Raw genomic sequence first — 24,461 nt, forward strand, 5'->3', positions numbered from 1 at the left:
TAGCTGCCAGAGAGTGAAGCAGCGTCTGAAAGCGCTCCCTCGCTGAAAAGGCCCTTTATGGAACCTTTCTTCTCTTCGCGACACGGCTAGCTGCATGCCTTTTGTCTTAGAAGAAAGAGGGAGAGAGGGAGTGAAAGTGGGAGAGAGCACAAGAGAGAGAGTGAGCGACAATGATGGAAAAAAACAGTGAGAGGAGAGGAGGAGAGAAGGTATGAGTCACGAGGCGGAAGCTGCTGGAGAAGACGCTGTTGGACACTCATACCTTGCCGTCAACAAAGGTGGCAGGTTCAGGTCCAGGAAGTAGAAATCCACCCCAGGATTTTGTTTGGAACAGACCAGTGAGCTTCAGCAGAACTTCAGCAGAGCTGTTGGTTTCAGTGGTGTTAGAACCGCTGCAGCAGAGCTGCCCAGGTAGTTGGAGCAAAAGTCTGGGGTGGATTTTTACTTTCAGGCCATAAAGCTGTCGCCTCTGACCAACAGGAAAAAACACCACTAAGCTTCAGCAGAACTTTATTGGTCTCAGTGTTGTTAGAATGAGGTCACTTCCAGGGTGCAGTCGTTCCTTCAGTTTGCCCAGCTTTCCATGTTTGGTGACATCTGCAAACCAGTAGAAGTTCTGCTGAAGCTCATTGGCCTTTTTCTGATGGTCAGACGTGGCAAACTCTGCTGCAGCAGAGCTGTCTAAGTAGTCGAAGCAAAATCCCGAGGTGGATCCTGAGGTGGATCTTTGTGGACCTTAATTTGGGCCATCAAAGAAAAGACCAATGAGCTTCAGCAGAACTTCTGTTGGTTTAAGTGATGTTCTAATAAATGCAGCAGGGCCACCCAGGCAGCTGGAACAAAAACCAGGACCTGAATTTGCCACTTCTGGTTATTAGAAAGCACCAGTGAGCTTCAGTGCTGTAAGAATTACTGCAGAAGAACAAAAGATTTTTTTTGGACCAGAGTTTGCCACCTCTGGCTATCCAGAGAGCATCAGCAGAACAACTACTACTGGTTTCAGTGCCCAGGCAGTTGGAACAAAATGCAGGAGATGAATTTGCCACCTCTGGCCATCAGAAAGGATCAATGAGCTTCAGCAGAACGTGACTGGTTTCTGTGGTGAATGATGTCACTTCAAGGGTGCAGTCATCCCTTCAGTTTACCCTGCTCTCCATGTTTGGTGACCTTCTAGATTGCAGTTTTAATGACTTCCTGCAGTCCGCCTCATCATCTCTGGCCTGCGTACCGCTGCCATTGGCTTCTGACCTGCTGATGCTTCTTCTACTCTGTCAGTGCTGATAGACCTGCTCTGCTGAACCTTTAATCTTTAGTTGCCATAGCTGCGTTGCTGGTGACATCCATCGCCGCCCAGTGATTGTGTGTGTGTGTGCTCAAGCTGAGTGGACTCTTTTATAGATATTAGCATTGTTCCAGTCATCGCTCCAGGGCCATCGTGTCCGGACTCTTCACCTGGCCTTCCCTTTGAGCTCAGCCCTTTGGAGAGTACAGTAAGAGTCCCAGCTTCAGAGAAGGTTCAATACACGGATCATAGGAATGTCAGAGTTAATCAGTTACTCTTTAATGACCCTGAGAGTCATTTAAGAGTTATTTGACCAAGATATTGTAAAAACTGACCATCTTTCCATGATTTTGTCAGTGCATTATGTGGACAAAATTATCGGGACACCTTTTAATCATTGTATTCCATCGTTTTGTTCAGTCCTGTTGCCACAGGTGTATAAAATCATTCAATCAAGCCCCTGGCCAAGCAGTCTGCCTTTACACACATTAGTGAAAGCATAGGCAGTTCTATAGAGCTCACTGAACTCCAGTGTGGTTCTCTAATAGGATGCCATGAAGTCAGCTGGTGAAATTTCCTCCCTCCTAGATCTTCCTCCATCAGCTGTGAGTGGTGTTATTATTGAACAGTGGAAGAGTTTAGGAGGAACAGCTCACAGAGAGCAGCTCAGCCACCGAGTGTCTGTCAGACCACGTAAAGTTACAGAGCGGGGTCAGGGCCGAGTGCTGAGCTCAGAGCAGAGTGCAGAAAAGCCTCCAACTGACTCAGTAACTGCAGCAGAGCTCCAGACCTGCTGCTGTTAGAGCGCAGAGCAAGGGGGACCAGCTCCAGATTTATTAATGCCTTTGAGTTTGGAATGGTATATCATGCTGTATAGAAGCTCCCATAGATATAATGTGTAGGTGTCTGAATACTTTTGTCCATAGTGTATATAATAAAATATTGAGAAGTGTGTCTCTAAATACTCAACAAGGGCAACAAGCTCAATACACCTGTTGTTGTTGTTGTTGTTGTTGTTGACATTAGCACCTGGTGCTTTCACTTCCCCTCACTGGGTTCAGCACTAAGTTTAAGTACCTTTTTTGTCATTATACTGACTCACTTGTACAGTACAAGGACAGAAGTTACGCTCTTCGGTTTCATTTATTTTTACCGCTAAATAAAATGAGCCGCTGAGCTGTGAGCGAATGCAGGTTGTCTACCTGACCGGACCGCAGACGTGTTTACAGGCAGAGTGATTTGCTCTGTATAATTATGCAATAATACAAGAGAGGTTGTGCTCTACTGTGGAAGTTGGCCTGGGTGTGTTGCAGTTGTAGGCTCAAGGCCAGAGTTTATTGATTTGTGTGATGGTATCAAATTCATGTCAGTGCTGTCTAGTGAAAACCATGTATCTCCATTTTTGTCAGTTTTTAGTTTAGTTTTTGTTTGTACATGGTTTGATGTTGAGATTTGATATTGTACACTTGTACTGTAACAGTGTTAAATATAATCAATGGATACATTATTTGAAAAAATTACCTTTTTTCCCTCCCGTCTCCCGATCTGATCCAAGTCTCTTAGTGACATCCATCGCCTTAATGCTGACTGTCGGACGATGCCAATGCCAATCTGATGTTTGTGTTTGTATAAATAATAATCTAGCCCCTCGGTTTAGGTAAAATGAGCTGCTGATTAATGGGTTCAGTAAAATCTCTATTTTTATTATCGGTTTCTATAATCAGACGTTCTGGACTGATTGATGTAGTTTAGTAGAGATTTTTCTTAAAATCACTGTTTTATAGTGTTTAATATCTAATAATTCAGTCTGACACTCCTCCCTGACCAATCAGCTCCCAGCTCCTTTACTACACTGCAGTCTAATCACTTGTGTGTGTGTGTGTGTTGTGGTACACACTCTGGACTGATATCTGTGGTTGTTGGTCTACTGGTGTGTAATAACTGGTTTATAGTGGGTGAATGTGCTGTGTGTGATTTGGGTTTCTACAGTGCTGGTTTAGAAACAGAGAAAAGTTCTCAGGTTCTCCCGCTGGTAAAACAGAGCGTTTCAGTGAGAGTTTTATAAAGGGTCAGATATTATGGTCTGTTTTCAGGTTCCACTGTGAAATAGCTCCACAATGCAGAACCTCAACTTCTTTATTTACCTTCTGAGAACGTCCGCACTGCTGCTAACTGCGAATGATGCCTTTAGGACAGCAGATGGCTCTCTGAACACTATGGTTAAATAGATTTAGATTGGGATTAACATAACCAATACCTGATCCATTAAAATATGCCTGGAAAAGCCCAGATCCTGATCCCTGAATCGGATCATCTTTAAAAAAAATGATTCTAAAGTTGTATTGCTTTACATTTTTCTCCAGGTTAACTTCATGAACATAACTTTTACATTTTATTTGTTTGCTTGGACTTTATGATTTAGATGTTCTGTTATATTTATATAGAATTATATAAATTAAAAAAATGTAATCTTTAATAATAAAATCTCTGTAAATGTTTTTCTACAGTACAGACTCTTATTATTGAGCTAAGCTACAGCACCACAATAGTGATCATGGGGGGAGACATGTGACTAAAGGAGTCAGTGGAGCTCCAGTCATGCACACACATGGCATGCTGTGCCAAGGCCTGAGAATGGGGTCAATGAGGGCTGACTCTCTCTCTCTCTCTCTCTCTCTCTCTCTCTCTCTCTCTGTCTCTGTCTCTGTCTCTGTCTCTCCCTTGCAGGTGTGGTGGTACCAGTGGTGGTGTTCTGAGGGAGACTCGCTCTCCTGTGTTTTTCGCTGCCCTGATGCCCCCCTGCAGCGCTGTTACTTCATGATCACATGACCTTGGATATGGACGCAGTCCTGTCCGACTTTGTCCGCTCTACAGGAGCCGAACCTGGACTGGCCAGAGACCTGCTGGAGGGTGAGAGAGAGGCCGACCCCGGTTCCATACTTTGCTCTTCATTAGATAGGAAGGGGATGATGGCACTGGAATAAAGCAGGCTCGACTTTTCAGCTGCTTCAAGCATTTAAACACTGCTCTCTTGGTCCGATTTCCAACAGCATACTACAACACACTTATAAAGACCACCAGAAAACGCACACAGTTGAAGCCCACCGCCTGATTACTTCCTGGGTAACCTTAAAAGGCCTTCTGCTCAACCATGCCCCTCCTGTGCCACGTTGATGACCTTTCTGACTAGTGCAACACTAGGAAGTAGGTTTCCTGTTGCTAGACAGTCAAAAGCAGTGGTTCCTGACCCTGACCTTGAGTGGTTTCCTTGTGAAATTAGAATCATGTGCAGCTCATCAGCTGCAGATAGTTAGAACATGGTTAGTGAGGATTCTGGAGGAGCCGGTCTTCTTGAAGGAGCCCAAGGCGCTCTCTGAGCCTGTTTACACCTGTCGTTAACGTGCATTTTGGGTGATCTTATCACTTTCGGATTTTGCTTGTCCGCATGAAAAGCCAGTGATCTGATTACATTCGGAGGGGGTCAGAGACTGATCTTGCCCACATATAATACAAGTATAAGCGGAAAACGTTTTCTGTGGTCGAATTTCGTCAAGCAAGTAGAAATACGTCTGTCAGAAATGAACGTTAATATGGGTAAAGATCACTGCTGGTCTAGCCTTCTCTATCTCCCTTGCTCTCGCTCTCTGTCGTGTGTGTGTGCACCCTTGTGCTCATGCTTAATTCCCATTAGAGGAGAGCCCTATTGCAGAGTTTGTTCCCTTGTGGTTTACACAGTCCGTCTGTTGTTCCACAGCGCTGTGGAACCCCCACCATTACTGCAACCTGTTCACAGGACAGTTTTGATGATACTATCCAGATATATAACGCATGTGAACAACAGGTGTAAACGCGCCCTCTGAAGGCTTCAGAAAGACGGTTGTCTGGGAAGTCTGGGAAGGGGGTTAAAAACATCTCAGAACAGTTAGAAATCACCCGTCCCACTGTCTGCCAAATCATTTACAAGCGGAGAACATTTCAAAACAACTGCCAACATGGCCAGATCAGGCCGTCCTAGCAAGTTCAGCCCAAGAGCAGACCACAGGATGTGTAAAGAAGCCTCTAACAATCCTAAAATGCCATCACGGGACCTACAGGTATCTCTTATTGCTCTTGATGTCTAAGTACGGCATCTTCTATCAGAAAGAGACTGCACGAGGTATACATACATATACTGCACGAGGTATACAATTACAATTTACAATTACAGGCATTTAGCTGACGCTCTTATCCAGAGCGACTTACAAGGTTACTCGTATTACAGAGGAGGGCCAATGTAGTGTTAGGAGTCTTGCCCAAGGACTCTTATTGGTGTAGCGCAGCACAGTCACCCAGACCGGGAATGAAACCCCAGTCTCCCACATGGTGTGGTGGCTCACTGACAGTGGTGTTATCTTGTGCCACACAAACCAGTAACAACCATAGATGTGTGTGTATATATATATATATATATATATATATATATTAGGGTCTCCTAATTTTTTCACATCTGCAGCTTTACATTCACATATTGAGCTTCTGCGGATCTGAGTAAACCAGTGTGGGGCAAACTCCGCTGCAGTCCATCTCCTGTGTCTAGCAAGTGAATTCCTCTACATGTACGAGTTCACAAGCCAGGCAGATGAGTCCTCCAAGCTGAATGTACGCAGTGAGGTAAAGCCAGGACAAACCCGACGCATGTTGCCTAGCAACGCTCCTTGCAGATAAGGATATGAGTTTAAAAATATATTGTCCTGCAGCATGCACAGGCAGCGCACGCACGCACCACAGAGCGCTACTTGATCAGACACCAGCGCGCCGGACGTATTGACATTCGGTTAATGTTCAAACACCCATCCCCTCCCCCCCGTCGCTCGCGCAGGCCTGTCCTGCAGTTTCTTAAACACTAGGGTTAGTTATCTGACGGTTAAAGATGAACAGGGCTTTTCTCTCTCCTCCTCAGGTAAGAACTGGGACCTGACTGCTGCCCTGAGCGATTTCGAGCAGCTGAGGCAGGTGCATGCCGGAAGCCTGTCCTACACATTTCCGGAGGAGAGGGAGCAGACCACGCTGGAGAAGGACATGGCCAGGGTGGGCCGGCCACTCCTGCACCGGCAGGATGAAGTGGTGCAAGGTACAGCCACACTGCTCCCTGCTGCCTGCCAGTGTAAAACAGCTCTCTATTGAGACTTTTCATCATTGCTTCAAACTCTCTTTCTGTAAATATCAGAGGGGTGGTTTGGGCACGCTTTGGCATGAAGGTTTAGTTGGACAGTACTTGTAGTGTGTGTTCAGTAGGGCAGCTTACTCCTATATACTGCACAAATTGGGTTTGACAAAATGGTATGGATCATTATCCTTACAAATACTATCATAATATGCTCATAATAAGCTTTTATCTGAGTGTACTGAATATTTTAGTACTTAAATATTACTTTTTCCCCTGCATTGAAAGTGTGCTTATTGCTGGATAATTAGATTTTGTGCGGTGCAGTGGGTGATATGTTGAATAAAACTCACCTGTACTCTCAGCACTCATAGTACACGTGTTTTAGGGATGGCACCATACCATCTTAAGTATCTGCCCATACCGATACAGCAAATTTTACTTTATTCACCTAAAAATTGCACGTGCCATGTTATTTACATATTTTGAGCTGTAAATATTAACAGAATTTAGATACTCGTCTAAATTCGACCATGTTCTGATCATAAATTGCCTGCAAAACATGCCTGCAAGTGGATTTTTTGCTTGTAAAGACTATAAAAACATGGTTTTAATAAGTGCATCTGTCTGTAAGTTACACTGATCCTGAGTTATGAAGCCTAGAATTCCAGCTTATTATGGCTTGAACCATGCATTTATGTGATAGTTTAGGGTAATGGATTGGATTATACATTTTTTTCCCTTGCTTTTTCAATGTATGGTTCCGTAAGTGCTGAGACAGAGCTTGTCTAGTCCCTGTAGAGAAGTACTGCCAATAAAATGGGACTCTCTGGAGCTGATAAACACAAACCTCTTGACTTTAAACTCTCTAGTTTTGAGCTGTGGTGAGAATGCAATCAATTCCTCACAGCAATGCTCCAAATCTATGAGAAATCCTTCCCTGGACAGTAGAGACATTGGCCAATATTGATCCGATATTTACAAACTACTAACAATTTAGTAGGCCATCATGCTCAAACTACTCAAACACTGACTCGACTAACCCACAGGAAGAAACACACAGCTAACAACATTAGAAAGGTACTATTGTGGACCAATTCCAATATTATATTCAATACTTTTTCAAGTACAAATCTTCTGATGCCAATGCGTATACAGAAGTATTTGGATTTTAGGGTAGACATTGAGACTACACCTACGTGGACCAGCAATACGGAGGTATTTAACAGCTGCTTTTATAGGGTTGCCTAATCCACCAATGACCCTAGACCTGGCAGAGTGGAGCCTTAAATGAACATGCTGGACCGAGGTGTTGACTGGGGGCTGGTTGTACCCCTAATACACCAGAATGGTAGACGTGGTTCTAGATGCACACAACTGGTACTGAGAAATATGACCCATTGTATGTACGTATGTACTGATTTGCAGCCACGGAGAAGCGACTGTCGCGGGGGATCTCCCACGCCAGCTCCACAATCGTGTCCCTGGCCCGCTCGCACGTGTCCAGCACAGGCGGCAGCGGCAACACTGAGCCACTCCTGGACACGCCCCTCTGCACCTTCCAGCTGCCCGACCTCACAGTCTACCGGGACGACTTCCGCAGCTTCATTGAAAGGGACCTCATTGAGCAGTCCATGATGGTGGCTCTAGAGCATGCCGGTCAGTGTCATCTGGGGAGGGTGTTTTTTTTTCTGTGCAGTAGCAGCTGGGTAAAAAATCGAAAGGTGGTCAAACACAGCGTGAGCCAAAATATTGTTTGTGTGCAGGCCGGCTGAACTGGTGGACGAAGTTGGGGTCTGGCTATCAGAGCCTGTTGCCTTTGGCTACTAGTGGGGATGGAAACTGTCTCCTCCACGCTGCCTCTCTAGGTAAGTGTAAGGTCTGTCCACTAACACATACAAAGATGAGCTAAGAACATGCACGTTAAACCCACAAAAGACTTCCGTGCATAGAACATGATTTATTCATATACCAGGGTTCGTACAGGTCCTGGAAAACCTGGAAAGTCATGAACAAATGAACATGCTAAAATCCTACATTACTGTACTAAATGGAAAGTACAGTAATGAGCTTCTGTTGTCATTTTATAATAAATTTTTTTTTTTTACTTTTGTAGTAATTTTTTATGTTTTAATGACCATTCGCTTTAAATTTGCATTAAAATGACCAATCACTGCTCGTATTTCAAATGACCATGCACAGTTTTGGCTGTGGTATCATGAACGTGCATTATTATGTTGTTAGCCCGGACAGTTGTTCATCTACTAGCATGGATCAAACATACCCGTAAACAAATTACGGGGAAATTTTTGGTCCTAGGAATTTTTGTTTGTGGTACTTAAAGTCCTGGAAAGTCCTTGAATTTGAAATTGGTGTATGAACCCTGTATATGTAAGTAATTATATTGATATAATAGACAAAATCTTTCATCTCGATTGTTCAGACTCTGAATATTCAGTATTTTTGTCACCCTCATTTTGCACTTACTTAACCATCTTAACAAAACAATGTAAAGAATAGTTTGTCTTTGTCTAGTTCTCTAAACTTTGTCTACATCTCTAAACATAGCTCAAACTGAGCTTTGGACATACACCTGGTTCATCTAGAGGATCATAATTGTATCTGGATAAGGTCAAGCCACACAAAAATGCAAGTGTAAACACACCCAAGACGCCTTTAAACCAGATACAAATCGCATCCCTCAAACCACTTCAGGAGGTGGTCTGAAAGGCACGAGAGGCCTCTCAGCCTGTGTTACTGCAGTGTAAACACATCCGTCTCTCCAACACACATTTTCCAACAAAACCCCTCCCAGTACAACCCAAACACCAGTAATAATTACAGAGAGCAACCAGCGAATTTGCATATTTCATCCAACACAGCAGTTGGATTTCAGTCGGACTGACCAGAGACGCATTTGACTTCTCAGTGTTAATGCATGTGGCTATGATCTCCTCAGGATACAGTCCAAATACTTGTCACAGAAAGTGTCCAGGTGTGTACAGGGTCTAAGCTATACATGAATGCTCTCTTGGTTGAGGTGGTGGCGTTTTTGCCATAATGGAAAGTAGTCTATCCAATTTTGTGAAGAGCAAAGGATATCCTCACCCTTAAAGACCTTCTGCCAAACATGCAGTATTACCGAAATCCCATTTCAGTGAGTAGTGTATGTAGTGTGACCGTCTAGACTGACTTTTGTCTACATTAAGATTTCAGTAGAATTAAATTAGTGCTATTCCTTCTTCCCCCGATCGTGTGGCTACTAGCTACTTTTAAATGCTGCAGTCACAGTCGCCATTTTTGGGGATTTCCTCAGTGGTTCACACTCCAGACAGATATTTTGCCTCGTGGACGGCTTATAAGGAATAACTATTTTATAACATTGCAGAGTTTTTCTGTCTACTGTGAAATTGTACCACCCTGCTGACTCTAAACTGCTCTGTTAAATTCTGCACACATGCTGCACTGCTGTCAGGTAGTGATTAATGCTGGTTCATGGCCTCTCATGGAAAAATAAGGCGAAGACGGATGTGGATTGGACTTTAAATAGAGATACATTATCCATTTAAAACATGCATGTGTTGGCCTCTGTTGGATCTGGACAGCATATATAGGTTTCATATAGGGAACAACTGTCCAGGTTTTTTTGTTTGCGTTGTATTCTGTGTGTAATGTTAAATGATCCATATTTAAATTTTCATATATTTATTTCATGATATTGATATATATTGCAATATTAGAAAATACAGGATTTCCCCCCAAATTTCTCCAGAAGTCAGTGAGCCAATGTGTTGTGATATTAATAATGACCTCTGTGTATCAAATGTTGGAGTAAAATGAATGATATTGGGCCGGTAGAATCCACCACTGTTAGTTATGTCATGGAAAATGAGAACAATGTAATTTCCTTTTTTTATTATTTATTTCCTTTTCTATCTAACTGTGATGTGACGATTGTGCATGTGCATGCTGCAATGGCGATGCTGAAACGATGTATTGGGCAGCCCCAATATTAATATTTTCTTATTTATTTATTTACTCTGTTTGATTTATGGGAACGTTCGCACTTGTGTTGGCGACAACCAGCATGGTCCCAGCAACTAGAACATTTTAACAAACATCTTTAAGGGCTCATTTGTCTTCTGCATCTCTAAAGGACACCAAAACTGAGCTTTGGGCATGTATGTTACATCTAAGCGTAGAACATAGATGATCCTTCTGGTTTTCCAAAATGGAAAGTAGTCTACTCAGTCTAATAATGAAGAGGACTTTGATCAAATTCCCATTGTCACTTTAATTAGTCACACATTTTTTAAACATTGGTCTATTTTGTGTGATTATGAAAAGCTGCAATTCATCAGCACTTAAGCTGTTAACTAGCACTTAGCCAACATACATATGTAAGCTGAATATGAATATGATGAATATGGGCCTCAATCTCTCATCTCTGTCTAGGTATGTGGGGCTTCCACGACCGTGACCTGATGCTGAGGAAGTCGCTGTACGCGTTGATGGACCACGGCCAGGAGAGGGAGGCACTGAAGCGCAGGTGGAGGTGGCAGCAGACCATGCAGAACAAAGAGGTCAGTGCAGGCTCACCTTCTGTAGTCAGCATTGTTAATTAACACAAGGGCTTTACAATTATGTATACATACTATATGTCCAAAGTTAATCCCTGTAGAAAAGTATTGCCAATAGAACAAGACTCTATGGAGCAGATAAACAAACATGAGCCTATTGGCCTCATGCCTAATGCCAGGTGTGGGCTGGAGGGGTATAAAGCCACCAGCATTGAGCTGTGGAGCTGTGTTTTGTGGAATGATGGATGGTGCTCCATCCAATACTTTTGGGATGATTTGGGGGGTTAGGGATGAGAGGGAAAAACAACAAACAAGCAAGTGTCCCAATACTTTTGTCCATGTAGTTTATATTATAACGTCTCTTTCTGTGATTGGTGGAGCACCATGAGCTCTTCATAACTGTTCTTTAATAGGTTTAGTTTGTAAAGATCTGCTGACCAGTTACTATATATAGCTATAATTTCCTGTTTTGAAGCTTGCAGTCATTAATCAGAGGCTAATGGGGAACACAGCTATTAACCTGCGGTCCTCTCGTTCCTTTCCTCATTCGTATGTACAGTCAGGATTGGTGTACACTGAGGAGGAGTGGCAGAAGGAGTGGAATGAGCTGTTGAAGCTGGCTTCCAGTGAGCCCAGGATACACTACAGCACCAACGGCACCAACGGGTTAGTTCACCTAAGCAACCGAACCGCTTACCAATCCCTTTCTCTTCTCTTCAAGTCAACCACAAAGGCTTAAGTGAAGGAAATGTCAGCGGGTGCCATAATTATCAGTTATTAGTGTGCTAACCCAGAATCACTGAAAATGTGTGTGTGTGTGTGTGTGTGTCTGTGTTGTGCAGGGCGGAGTCACAGGAAGAGCCGGTGTATGAGAGCTTGGAGGAATTCCACGTCTTCGTGCTGGCTCATGTTCTCCGCAGACCTATAGTAGTGGTGGCCGACACCATGCTGAGAGACTCTGGAGGAGAGGGTACGCAACCCACGCACGTACACACACACACACACACACACACGCATCCTTTCAATTCGAGCTCTGCTTTTTATTAGGCAGTCTAGCTCACTACACATCTTAAAGGAAAGAATCGGCCAGAAATCACATGAACATGATTTATTGCTGACCTCAGATGCAGTCAATCAGTCAAGACATGCCTTATATCAAAATTGTGTTTTCATAGTTTAAAACTGGAGATGCTAAGCTAATGTGGCTAACAAACACTGGATCTAAACTATCACCAATCTCATATATATGTAAACACATGACCAAAACACGCCCAGATCTGTTGTTTGGTGCAGACAAATACACAAAATGTAACTTCTCCAGAGAGCCGGATGGTAGGACAGTCATTAGTCGAGTAACCTGAATCTCAGGGTGTGGCATCGTTCTACGTAAGATGACTAAAGAGCTCATATTTGAGATGGAAGTACTTGCTAACGGTCTCACAGTAATAAAGCCTTAGCTCTACTACCAAACACCATAAAACCTGCGTAGGGATATTCTGACCTGCAGCTTTTCCTCTTTCAAACTGGTCCAAAAGGGAATAGTACTACAAAGAGGGGCGAATGACCCCCTAGTTCATTTTTAGCCTAAATTTAAGTGTTTAAATAAGATCCATCCCTGCTGTTGTACTGAAATAAACTTTTCTGTTGGTTAAAAAAACGTCTTTGCAAAGCTTTTCGACAGACAACAAATACATCAAGATTTTGCCGTGCATTTACAAAGATCAGATTGATGACAGTCCAAGTCTATGTTTATTAGCAGCATTAGCTTAGCAGCTTTAGTGTAAAACTAAATAAGCAAACTTCAGATTCAAAACTCGTCTTGGCTCATTGACTGCATCTGCGCTGAGTGATTAATCATGTTCCTTTGATTTCTTGCCAAACTATTCCTTTATACAAGTATTAGAAACATATGTATGTTTAATAGGATCCTTTTCATACATTTTTTCATTTAAAAAGTCATGTATGTGTTTTAGCATTTGGATTAATTTAATTCCAATTCATTTGTTTAATTTTATTTATTTAATTAATTAAATTACTATTTTTATTTCTTTTATTGTTGTTAAATTGTATCTCTTGTCTGCACATGTCTTTGAGCTGCTCCTTGCTCTTTGTCCTTTATAGCTTTTGCCCCAATCCCATTTGGTGGGATTTATCTACCCCTAGAGGTACCGGCTAACAAGTGCCATCGCTCACCGCTGGTCCTAGCCTATGACCAGGCACATTTCTCAGCCCTGGTTTCAATGGAGCAGAAGGACAGCTCCAAAGAGCAAGGTAGGGAGGTTGTGAGGTGGTTTGTTTATTTATTTATTTTTGAACTGCAGGAAACTTCATCAGGGTGTATTTATAGCAGTGCACTTGTTGCAGCCCAGTGACCTAATTCAGGAGTATGAGTATGATTAAAGTCTAGACACCTTATGATGTACTAATACTAACACACTGGTAAACACGTGAAATGCATTCATTTAATCAAAAGTATAAATGTTAGTTGGATCAATGACTTTTTATTTGCAGAACACTGGAAGAATATTTTCTGGGAATGTTTAAGAATATCATTGGTAACATTGGTAAACTGGAATATCAGTACTGCAGAGGCCAGTATTGAGATTGAGTCTTTAGCAGTACTATAAACAACTGGTATTTCATTTACATTCGTTTACATCCGTCCTTGAATGAATTTGAGCCAGGCAACCAGGCATTGATCGCTTGATTAGAGAAATTAGATGTGAAAGAAGATACAGTTAAAGCATTACTACTGTCAATACAATATATTTCCTACATTATATCATACAACATATTAAACACGGTATGTTAAATACATTATATTATACAGTATAAAAATAAACTATATTCTCTACATTACTTTACATTATACAGTATATTAAATAAAGCATATTAACTACATTAACATATTATACAGAATAATCCATACACTATTAGCTACTTTACATTATACAGTATATTAAAAACAGCAAAATAACTACATTACACTATTATACATATTATTATTATATATATTACATACAGTATATTCACTACATTACATTAACATACTGTATTTTAAATACACTACATTAGCTACATTATATTATTATACTGTATATTAAATGCTCTACATTAGCAATATTATGCAGTATTTTATATACAGTATATTTACTACATTACATTATTATACAGTATGTTAAATACACCAAAATAACTATTACATTATACAGTATATTAAATACACTACATTTGCTACATTACATTATACAGTATATTAAATACAATATATTTACTACATTACGTTATTATACTGTATTTTAAATACACTGGTAGCTACTATTATACAGCATTTTAAATACAGTATATTTACTACATTACATTATTATACAGTATGTTAAATACAGTATATTCTCCACTTTACATTATAGAGTATAATAATTACAGCAAAATAACTACATTCTTATACAGTATAATAAATACACTACATTAGCTACATTACTTTACATTATACAGTATATTAAATACAGTATATTCACTACATAACATTATTATTTTACAGTATATTGAATACAGCCTGTTAGCTACATTGTATTGCACAACATATTAAATACATCATATTCACTGTAAATCTTCTTCCATGCAGTGGTGATTCCTCTGACAGACTCGGATCATAAAATGCTGCCTGTGCACTTCGCTGTGGACCCAGGAAAAGACTGGGAATGGGGTAAAGATGACGCAGACAATGTGATGCTAGCCAGGTGCGTATTCAGACATGCTTGCTGTATTCCCAATCTTGTGATGGATGTAGAGTCGTGGCAGGACTGCTGAGAATATACTTTGTCTTAGAGTCTATTTTAGAGCTTAGGTAGGTCTGTGTTCAAAAAGCTGACACTGTGGGTCATGTTGGTGATCAGTTGTGGCTTTTAGATCCTAGATGAATTCAGTCAAATCGACAGAGATGAGCTGATTCTGCCCTGCTTGATAAATGAGAGCCTGGGAATGACTCAGGCCAATGAGTCAGAGTTTGAGCAGCAGTAAGCGCACTAATGCCAGGCTGGGCTGAATACATTATCCGGAATGACAGCAGTGGCTTCATGTGACTTGGGGTTGTGTTCACAAAGAACAACAGGGCAGATTTCAGTTCACAGGAAAAGATTATGCAGTAACTACATAGAAGGCCTATGGGCCTTCCTTTGTGCTTCTCTTAGCCTATGTAAAAGGATGCAAATATGACATTAAACCTCACCAAAAAGGTAATGAAGTTTTGGGTCTGAAACTGAGCTCAGCTGAACTGAGCCAAACTAAACAGAATTCTTCAAAATTTAAAGCACAAACTGAGCAGACTCTTAGCACACACAGTGCTAATGATGGATGTACCCTCTTGGCTAAACTGCTAAGAATATGCTATGTTCATTTTAGAGCTTAGGTAGAATCTATGTTCAGAAAACTGACTCACTGGTGATTGAGTTTTGGCTTTCAAATCTTTATGAATTCATTAAAATCAAAAGAGAAACATAAAAAAAAAATAGCCAGATAATAAAATACTACATAATAAAATATTTTATGCATACAGTAATAGCCATAATAAAGTATTAGCCAAATAAAAAATCATTTGGGTGAGCTTACAGTAATAGCCATAATAGAAAACTGGCTGAATTATAATAATAATCTGGTGTAAATTCTACTTTTTTTAAATTAATTTAATGCTTTTGTTTAACAACTTTCTAAGACACACTGTTCTCACATCAGTGTTAACCTTCAGACATGTTTGTTATTGTTGCTATTGTGCAAAAAACCTTTTAACATTTTTTACTTTTTGACATAATGTGAATCTGGCAGTTGTTCTTTACATTGTGTCAGAATTTCATTATTAATGGACCAAAAGAAATGTTCCAAAAGCTGCCAGTTTGTGAGATACAAGGTTTTTGCACAACAGTGACAATTTATTAAAGATGTATATATATATATAATATTTATGACCAAAGCAATGAAATATAAAAGTACTTTCTCACTATGAAACACTGCTATCCTGAAGCAGTCTGCTGTGGATTGTGGGACGTAAGGGAAGGCTTTTAATGTAGGCTGTCCAACAAGAAGCGTAACTTTAACAACCGCTGTTGTCCACACAGCAGTGAAAGTCTGAAGAATAGGAGAAATGTGGTCCTGGATCAGCGCTGCTCTATTTTAAGATGCTTTGTGGATCCCGGCCCTGCTGTCGCTGGCAGGGATTGGCTGTTGCGCTAGATTAGCAACACTAGTCCAGTCGTTAGTGGAGATTATCTCTAAATGCTTACTATGAACAGAACACGGGGGAACCTGCAAATAGACTGAGCTAAAACCAGAGCTGTGTATTTATTGTCTAGCAGCTTCCGTTTCCCCTCAGCAGTTAAATTAATTGTTTTACGAATGTTATGATAAAAATACCAGTAATGAAAGTGAATGTTCTGGATGCATTTGTCTCAAAACCAGACAGTTGAAATTGCATGTGTTTTTCGTTGTGCTTATTTTCCATAACACGTATCACATACATTGATTTATTTATTTAATTTATTTACATGATTTATAATTATGCTCTAATGCTTGTGTATATTTATAGTCCTTAATTTATACACAAGCAAGTTAATTAAAACTTTACAGGCCTGTAGTTGGGTCAGGTTTTACTTTCTTTAAATAAATCAGTCGTTCTGCTTTGTATTCTGTGTATTTACTGACTAATAACTCAGTCAAATTGGATTGTTTTCCATGTAGTTACTTAATAATAACTAAATAATGTTTGCATTATTTTCCATGTAGGTACTGAATGATACCGTCATAATTCTGGATTGTTTTTTGTTTTTCATGTAGTTACTGAATAATAACTAAATGTTTTTAAATTCTTTTCTATTTAGTTAATGAATAATACCTCAATAATACTGCATTGTTTTATATGTAGTTACTTAATAATAACTCACTATTTTGCATTGTTTATGTTGTTACCTGTTGTTTAAGTAATACCTCAAAAGATGACTTTGTTTTATATGTAGTTCCTGAATAATCACTAAACCATTGCATTGTTTTCTATGTAGTTACTAAATCATATTGAAGTAACTGCGTAACTCAAAAAATAGTTTTCTATGTTGTTGCTGCATAATACTGCCATTATTATGCATCATTATATATAGTTACTGCACAATAACTCAATCATAATTGTTTTTATGTTGTTACTGCATAATAACTTGAAAATTTTCACATTCTATGTAGTTACTGCATAATAACTCAAAACATTTTTTATGTAGTTACTGCATAATAACTAATTTTGCATTGTTTGTTACTGCATAATAATTCAAAATGTACACTTATATGTAGTTACTGCATAATAACTACATAATTTTACATTGTTTATACGTTGTTACTGCATAATAACTCAAAAGATTACTTTTTCTATGTATTCACTGAATAAAACCTCTAGAGGTTTGCATTGTATTCAGTGTAGTTAATGTATAATAATTCAGTAGTTTTGCATTGTTTACATGTAAACAATGCAAAACATGTTTGCAAGTACTGCATAAAAACTCGATTACTTTGTTTTCTATGTAGTTACTGAACTGCACCTCTACATTTCTAAATTCATAAAAACTAGCCATGAAAGACTGTGCTAAGAGACCTGTGTAGTAAGCTTAGCCTGAGCCTTCTGTTCTATCGTTCTCTTCCAGTGTTACTTTATCTCTGGAGGCAAAGCTCCACCTGCTGCACACCTACATGAATGTGACGTGGCTTCCTCTACCTTGTGAGGTACAGGTGAGCTTTTTGCCCTTTCTTCACCCAATTTACCCAAGCAAGAATGTGACCAGTTTAACTGAAAGCTTATTGCAAGAAAAACATGGTTAGATGTTTTTGCCAACAAGATGCATGACCAAGACATGGCCTTTTTAACTAACATGTGACCACTGCTTTATTCTGTGGAATTTTTGAGGTTTCTATTAAATGCCTCACAAAGTAGTGCTTCTAAAGGCAAGACAAACAAATCAGAGAATTTCGCAGTCAGTGATTTATCTTGTTTTTCGGAATGAAAGGCCTCCACTGTGGAAATGAAAGGGGTTGTTTACTTGAAATCAGCATTCTGCTACCCCACCCTGCCTCACACCCTGCCTCTTTTCAGTGCTTTGTGGAGCTTTTGAAAGGTGTTGCATGTGTTTGTTTGCCTGTTAAAAGGAGTTCCTCCCCAAAAATGCTAAGGCTGCTAATAAAAAATGCAACCTAATCCAATGATCTGACTTGCATCACCATCTCCAAAATGCCCCCAAAGCGAAAAGGAAAGAGGTTAACGTTAATATTCAGATGGGTGATGAATTAAAGGAGCATTAAGTACCGCACCGTACTTCGCACTGTGGCCTGTACCGTTCTCTTGCTGTACCCAACACAGCCCCTTGGTCTGCTTATGAAGGATTTCTTGAAGAATCAGACCAGAATCATCTGACCAGATCTCTATTTTAGAGCAGCGCTTAAACTGACCTCTTAAATGTCCAGTCATCTTTGTACTAAGGGGGTTCATGCACTGCAGCCTCTACTACAATATCCCTCTCTGTGCAGTTGTGGACAGACTGTTCTTGCTTACACAGTCTGGTTATGTCCTGCATTGACCTTCTCAGTGAGAAGCTCCCGCCATCTGTGCCCTAGTAAAGAACCCTCAGTTCCTTATATTCTTTCCTGTTGTCCTCTTAATCCAAAATCGAGGACAGCGATTTTATGCATGGTACTGCATCACACAGTGCACCTGACGAGGAGCATCAGGTTTTTCTTTGCATTTGTAACCCTGGTGAATGTCTCTGCAGAGACTTCCTATTCAGTAACTGTATCAGCAGTCATAGCGTTCTGAGTGTATTCGTCCTATAAATCCTTCTAATACATTGCCTCTCTTGCCTCCCACAGCAGGCGCCACTCGCCCAACCCGAGTCCCCAACTGCCTCAGCTGGGGAAGACGCGCGTACGCCGCCAGACTCAGGAGAGTCGGACAAGGAGTCTGTGAGCAGCAGCTCGAACGGCAATGGGGACAGCAGCACCACAGGCAGCGGCGGAGCGGCGAAATGTGGTGGCGGATCCTCCAGCTCGTCAAGCTCATCCAGCAACAGCTCCGCCGGAACAACTGGGACGATGGGCAAGGAGAAGAAGGACAAAAAGGACAAAGACAAGGACAAAGACAAGAAGCGGGCGGACTCTGTGGCCAACAAGCTAGGAAGCTTTGGCAAGAGCTTAGGCAGCAAGCTGAAGAAAAACGTGGGGGGTTTGATGACCGGTAAGGCAGCGGCAGGCAGCGGTGGCAAGACAGCCGATGGCACAGAGAAGAAGAAGGGGTCTCTGCGGGGTCGCAAGGGCAGCAAGGACGGTTCACCCTCCATCCAGACTGGTTCTGAGGACTCTGGGAAAGGCTCGCCATCTTCGGGGAGCGAGCGGCAGAACGGCAACAGCAGCTCGTCCGAGAGCGACCCGTACAAGTACAGCTCAGACGTGAAGGTGAGCCTGAGCATTCTTCGGGCGGCCATGCAGGGCGAGAGGAGGTACATTTTTGCCGGGCTTCTGACCACCAGTAACCGCCAGCCATACCAAGAGGAGATGATCCAGAGGTACCTGGCTGATGCTGAAGAGCGTTTCAGGGCAGAGCAGGAGCAGAGGAGGGAGGCTGAGCGCAAGTCTGGAGTGACAAACGGGGTACAGCTCAAGAAAGAGCCGTCAGATTTGGGCTACCGGAGCTTCGAGAGCAAGGAGGACGCAACAGAAGGAGCTCCACCCACTTTTAAATCACCTACATTCAACCCGGCGATGTATTCAGGTGTGGTCCCCATCCCCAGACCGACTTTCATAGACCAGTCTCCGGCCCCACTCAACCAGCACCTGCACATGCATGGGTACATTGATGCCCGACGGCAGCTGGCAGGCGGCTCGCCCTCCACCTACCCTGGCCTGCCATCCTACGCCACCCTGCCCCGGCACTGCCCGCTGGCCCAAGGCCCTCCCCACCCACAGTATCACCCTCCTCCCCCCTCTGCCACTGTGGTCAGCCCGTCCCGCATCACACCCTGCTTCACTTCGTACGCCCAGGAGCAGGAGCCGCCAGATTTTCTGAGCAACTCACAAGGTGGAGGCTATGCCAATGGCCCTAGGGACCTGCACTCTGGTTTGGACAGCCGCAGCGGGCCACTACCAGTCCGGCATTATTCGCTGGGCAGCGCAGCTGGATTGGGTAGCCTGCAGTCGACCCGATGCCGGACGCCCAGCTGCAACTACTACGGACACCCAGAAACCTGCAACTACTGCTCGTACTGCTACAGGGAGGAGCTGAAGAGGAGGGAAACGGAGCCGGCCATACACAGGTTCTAAGTGGAACGGTTCGTCCTGCTTGACTGGCCTTTTGAAGGACTCTGTGGTGCCCTCTTCTCTATCGGAGCCTTAGTACCTCCGGTCCTGTCTTGGAGGATCTCGCTTCGGACATTAGAGGGGGCCCTTCCTTTGTCAGCTAGAGGGACGCTATTCAGCCATTCTTAAGCACGGAAAAAGGCTGCTGACGTAAATCGGGGATTCCGAACCCCTTGTTACATTTGCAGTGGATTTTAGGCAGGAGCTTGGTGCAGGCGCTGTCGCCTTTGTTTGTTGATTTCCGTGCTTTGTTGTCGTCGTCTTCGTACAGGCTGATGTACGGAGCGATGATTTTGGGGCGCAAATATGCTGCCATGCATTGCGTAAACACACCACATGCAAATACATCTCTCACACACATTAACATCAAGCACAACCAGATGCACATTCGTACAGCTACATATGTAGACGTTTCAGTGACTCATTTGTGACATGTCGGAGAGGGCCGAGTAAGGTTTTGACGGAGGTTAACGAAAGTATTTGCCGTACGATGTTGGCTAAATCGTACCCGTCAGCACATACTACTGTTACCCAGCGCAAACAGTCGTGGCTTAGAGTTCCATACCCAAATAACACAATGCTTTAGCCCTGACCCCATTCTCTCAAGCCGTGTCCTGACTCACTCAAATCAGGCCAGTGTCAGGACCTATTTTTTTTACCTTTTTTCCCCTCTTTTCCGTGACTCGGTGCTCTTTTGCTCGTCTCATACCTTCAGAAGATGCTCCGTGTCTAGCTGAACTCTTTAAGGAGCAAAACCTTGACAGCCAAAGGTTTTACTGTATAGTACAAGTCACTCCAAGTAATGGACGTGTTTGTTAATATCGCTTTTACGTGACGTTTTGCGGTGGTGATTTTTTTGCGGGTGAAAAAGCAAAGCTAGTGGACACAGCAAATGCATTTTCTAATGTTGAAGAGATGCTAATGCGTATGAGCAGCTTACCAAGTGCCCCCAATGTGGAGCTGTGTGGGGGGGGAGGGGGCGTGGTTATGTGACGAAACGTGGTGTAGGGGTAAACGAAGCTACTTATTAAATTTATGCAAACTTCTTGCATCCCAGTACTAACTTTATTTGAACCCAAAGTTATTGATCCAAGCTCTTTTTTCTGTCTGTGGTGAGAAAACGGAAACTTCTCCTGTTGAGATTTGCTAAGTGAAGACGACACTAGTCTGGTTCTCAGAAAACGTTTAGCCTGCTTTAATAAGCCTCTTTTTTTACTCAACCCAGCCATTTGTACTAATCAACTGAAGTATTGTTGATTGGTCATCCAAAATTTTATTTTCAATCCTCTGACGGCAATATATAGCAACTATATATCCTGTAAACCTTAGATATGCTGCCCCCCCCCCTTTCAAATACTAAAGATGGGTCAGTGGACTTTTCTCTGCACAAAGTCAAGCACTTTTCTAATGTCCAGAGGTTGAGTGTGTTTGCGTGCTTTTTCTTATGTTTGTGTTTTTGGTGTGATGATGATGATGACGACGACAATGACCATGACGATGATTATAATGGCGATACTAGACTGTTCTGCTGCTGTCTGGCTGTCAGACAGCGGCTTGGTCCCACAGTTGAAGGCACAGTTGGAAACTCCACGGCCGAGTTTAGCTCAAATTCGTGGACTTTTCTCGGCTTTAGGTGCCGCTGTGTTGCGCTCAACCTTGCTGTTTCCTAGTTGCCTTTTTTCAGTCTCTGTCCAGTCCTTCTGCAGATTGTTAAACTGAACTCAAATGTCTGTTGTTTTCCATTTTTTCTTCTCTTTTTTTTCTTTTTTGACCGTTAATGCACTGGTAATGAAGGTCACACAATAGGATTGTCTTTGTTTATAAGCTGCATGAAGCCACATTCATTGAATACTGCTTTTACTACGTACACAGACGCTGGAAAATCTGGGTGTTGGAAGCAAATACGGCCTTCGTCATTTCCATGTTGCGTGAGCACTTGCTGTACTGTTGGAGGGAATTGCTGCTTCGGTGACTTGACTACACATCTTTGAATAGTTCGCTTTGAGTCTGTTGGTAAGAAATTTGGTGTGTACGGGAGCCAGTTAACGGAATATTCCTGTGGTTCTTCCGGGCCTAATTTGTCTGCCACGTCTGTGTTGTTGTACGGTTGACTACTACAGACATTACCTTCACTGTACTTAGGAAATAAACAGACTCGGTGGAAACCAGTGGGCAGTTGCTTTGCACTCTATTAAGAGCCTTCACTGTAAAAGTGATGTGTGAGTCTTAAAGGACTAAAGGTAGACCTTTATTGCAAACATTGTTCTTCACAGAACCAAAAGTGGTTCTTTTGTGGCAGACGTCTTCAAATCTGGACCTTGAATCCAGTTCCCAGCATTGGACTTTGTAATCGCTGGTTTATTGGAACAGCTAATGTTAACTGATTGGCCATGTAGCGTCACACCTATCAAGGATTACAAATAAAGTCCAGATCTGAAGACCTCTGTTTATTTGAAGAACCTTATTTTTAGTGTAGCTGGACAACAGGTCAAAACCCTCTGGACTGCTCTGCTGAGACTGGGTTGTTTCTTTGTGCTAGCATTTCACGCGAAAGTAACTCTAGTAATGCAGTAATTACTAAGTATCCAGTAAGTACTGAGACATAGTATTAGCATACCTCTTTATGCAGCATACTGTGTTTAGCAGTTTAGCATCTGTTTTTACATCTTGATTTATATATATATATATGTCTGGAAAAAATTAAGAGACCATTTAATTTATCTTCTTAAATGTGCATCTCTACGTGAACGGCAGCCGTTTATTTCAGACATTTCATCAAACAGAGACGACTTACCTGAATCTGCAGACTATGACCGGCTAGTGGAGACTAGTGGAGAACCGGCCGAGGCGTGAGAAGCTTATTTCACCATAGGGATTTCTGAATGATCTCAAGCTCAGATATTAGTGCTGAGTTGTTCAATAATAAGTTCAATAATAACTTCTTTGCATTATAATTATTATAATTATTTATTCACATTATTTGAGCAGCTGTTTTTGAGCAGTTGTCATTTCTTCAAATAAATGCTCTAAAAAGTAAATATTTATATTTGGAATTTAGGGGAAATGTCCATGATTTATGAAATACAACGCAAGTATTAATTTCTCTGAACACACTGCCTAGAAATAGTCAAATCATGTAGGGTGGTCTCTTTATTTTTTCTGGAGGTGTATATATGTGTTCATTTTTTCATCAGACAGCACAAGACCAAAAGGCAGGTAGTGCTTTACTCACTAAACTGATGTAAATGCAGTTCCCTGATATGTCCAGCAGATGGCGCAGTGGTATAATTCTTCAGTAGTTCATCCCACCCCCTTAATGAGCAGCTCAGCTCATTAACAGGCATCACTTTAACCCCCGATACCAGTCTCGTTTCACAGCAACCCCCCCCCCCCCACACACACACAGATGCCTCTGCTGTGTGTGGTCGTGACTGGGGCGTATCTCCTGGTTTCGGCACATTGGAGGTTATCTTATGCTCGGACCGGTGGATCGTCTCACAGCTTGCACAGACCATGACATCTGCTGGAGGCCTGCTGGCTGTTCACCCTCAAACAGAACATTAGCGTGACCTGTGTGTGTGTGTGTGTGTGTGTGTGTGTGTGTGTGTGTGTGTGTGTGTGTGTGTGTGTGTGGATATACAATTCTTCTGCAGCTTAAAGCCACAAGCAAGAAAATCACAGTCACTGAAATGACAGCTTACTTCTGAATGAGTGCTTCCCCTCTTCCTCCCCTCACGATGTAACTGTAGCTCACGTTTAGGTCCTTCGGTTATTTAAGGAATGGAAAGCTTCTTCAGACGCATCGAGTATCGGACTTGCGCGAGACTGCAGGCGTGTTTTTTTGTTGTTTATTTTTAATAAAAATGACGACGGTTGTATAAATGCGTTCGAGTTATTTTTGTAAACCAAAAGCTGTTTTACAGTGTTTTTAAAAGATAAGAATGTATCATTTGCGGGACACTAAAACGGACAAGGTGGCGAGGCCAGAGTGCTGGCGAGAGCGCTGACGAGAGCGCTGGTGAGAGCTCTTGTGAGTGCTCTTGCGAAAGCGCTGGCGAGAGCTCTTGTGAAAGCACTGGTGAGA

The 24,461-nt window shown here is 42.1% G+C and overlaps 1 protein-coding gene across 2 annotated transcripts in view; it reads left to right on the forward strand.

Moving 5' to 3' along the window:
- Window positions 1–24,259, forward strand: part of otud7b (OTU deubiquitinase 7B) — a 64,654-nt gene extending 40,395 nt beyond the window's left edge. The window contains exons 2-12 of one of the 2 annotated variants that reach the window (XM_072692378.1): window positions 4,010–4,192; window positions 6,222–6,392; window positions 7,854–8,084; window positions 8,192–8,293; window positions 10,881–11,008; window positions 11,565–11,671; window positions 11,848–11,975; window positions 13,127–13,276; window positions 14,631–14,745; window positions 17,680–17,764; window positions 18,896–24,259. In XM_072692378.1, the coding sequence (XP_072548479.1) occupies window positions 4,108–4,192; window positions 6,222–6,392; window positions 7,854–8,084; window positions 8,192–8,293; window positions 10,881–11,008; window positions 11,565–11,671; window positions 11,848–11,975; window positions 13,127–13,276; window positions 14,631–14,745; window positions 17,680–17,764; window positions 18,896–20,341 (2,748 nt within the window). In that variant the 5' untranslated portion in view covers window positions 4,010–4,107 and the 3' untranslated portion in view covers window positions 20,342–24,259. The remainder of the gene's footprint in view (window positions 1–4,009; window positions 4,193–6,221; window positions 6,393–7,853; window positions 8,085–8,191; window positions 8,294–10,880; window positions 11,009–11,564; window positions 11,672–11,847; window positions 11,976–13,126; window positions 13,277–14,630; window positions 14,746–17,679; window positions 17,765–18,895) is intronic. The other variant, XM_072692379.1, reaches the window with a different exon arrangement.
- Window positions 24,260–24,461: the final 202 nt, after the last annotated feature.

This window comes from Salminus brasiliensis, chromosome 1, assembly GCF_030463535.1.
Source record: "Salminus brasiliensis chromosome 1, fSalBra1.hap2, whole genome shotgun sequence".
NCBI classification, from domain to species: domain Eukaryota; kingdom Metazoa; phylum Chordata; class Actinopteri; order Characiformes; family Bryconidae; genus Salminus; species Salminus brasiliensis.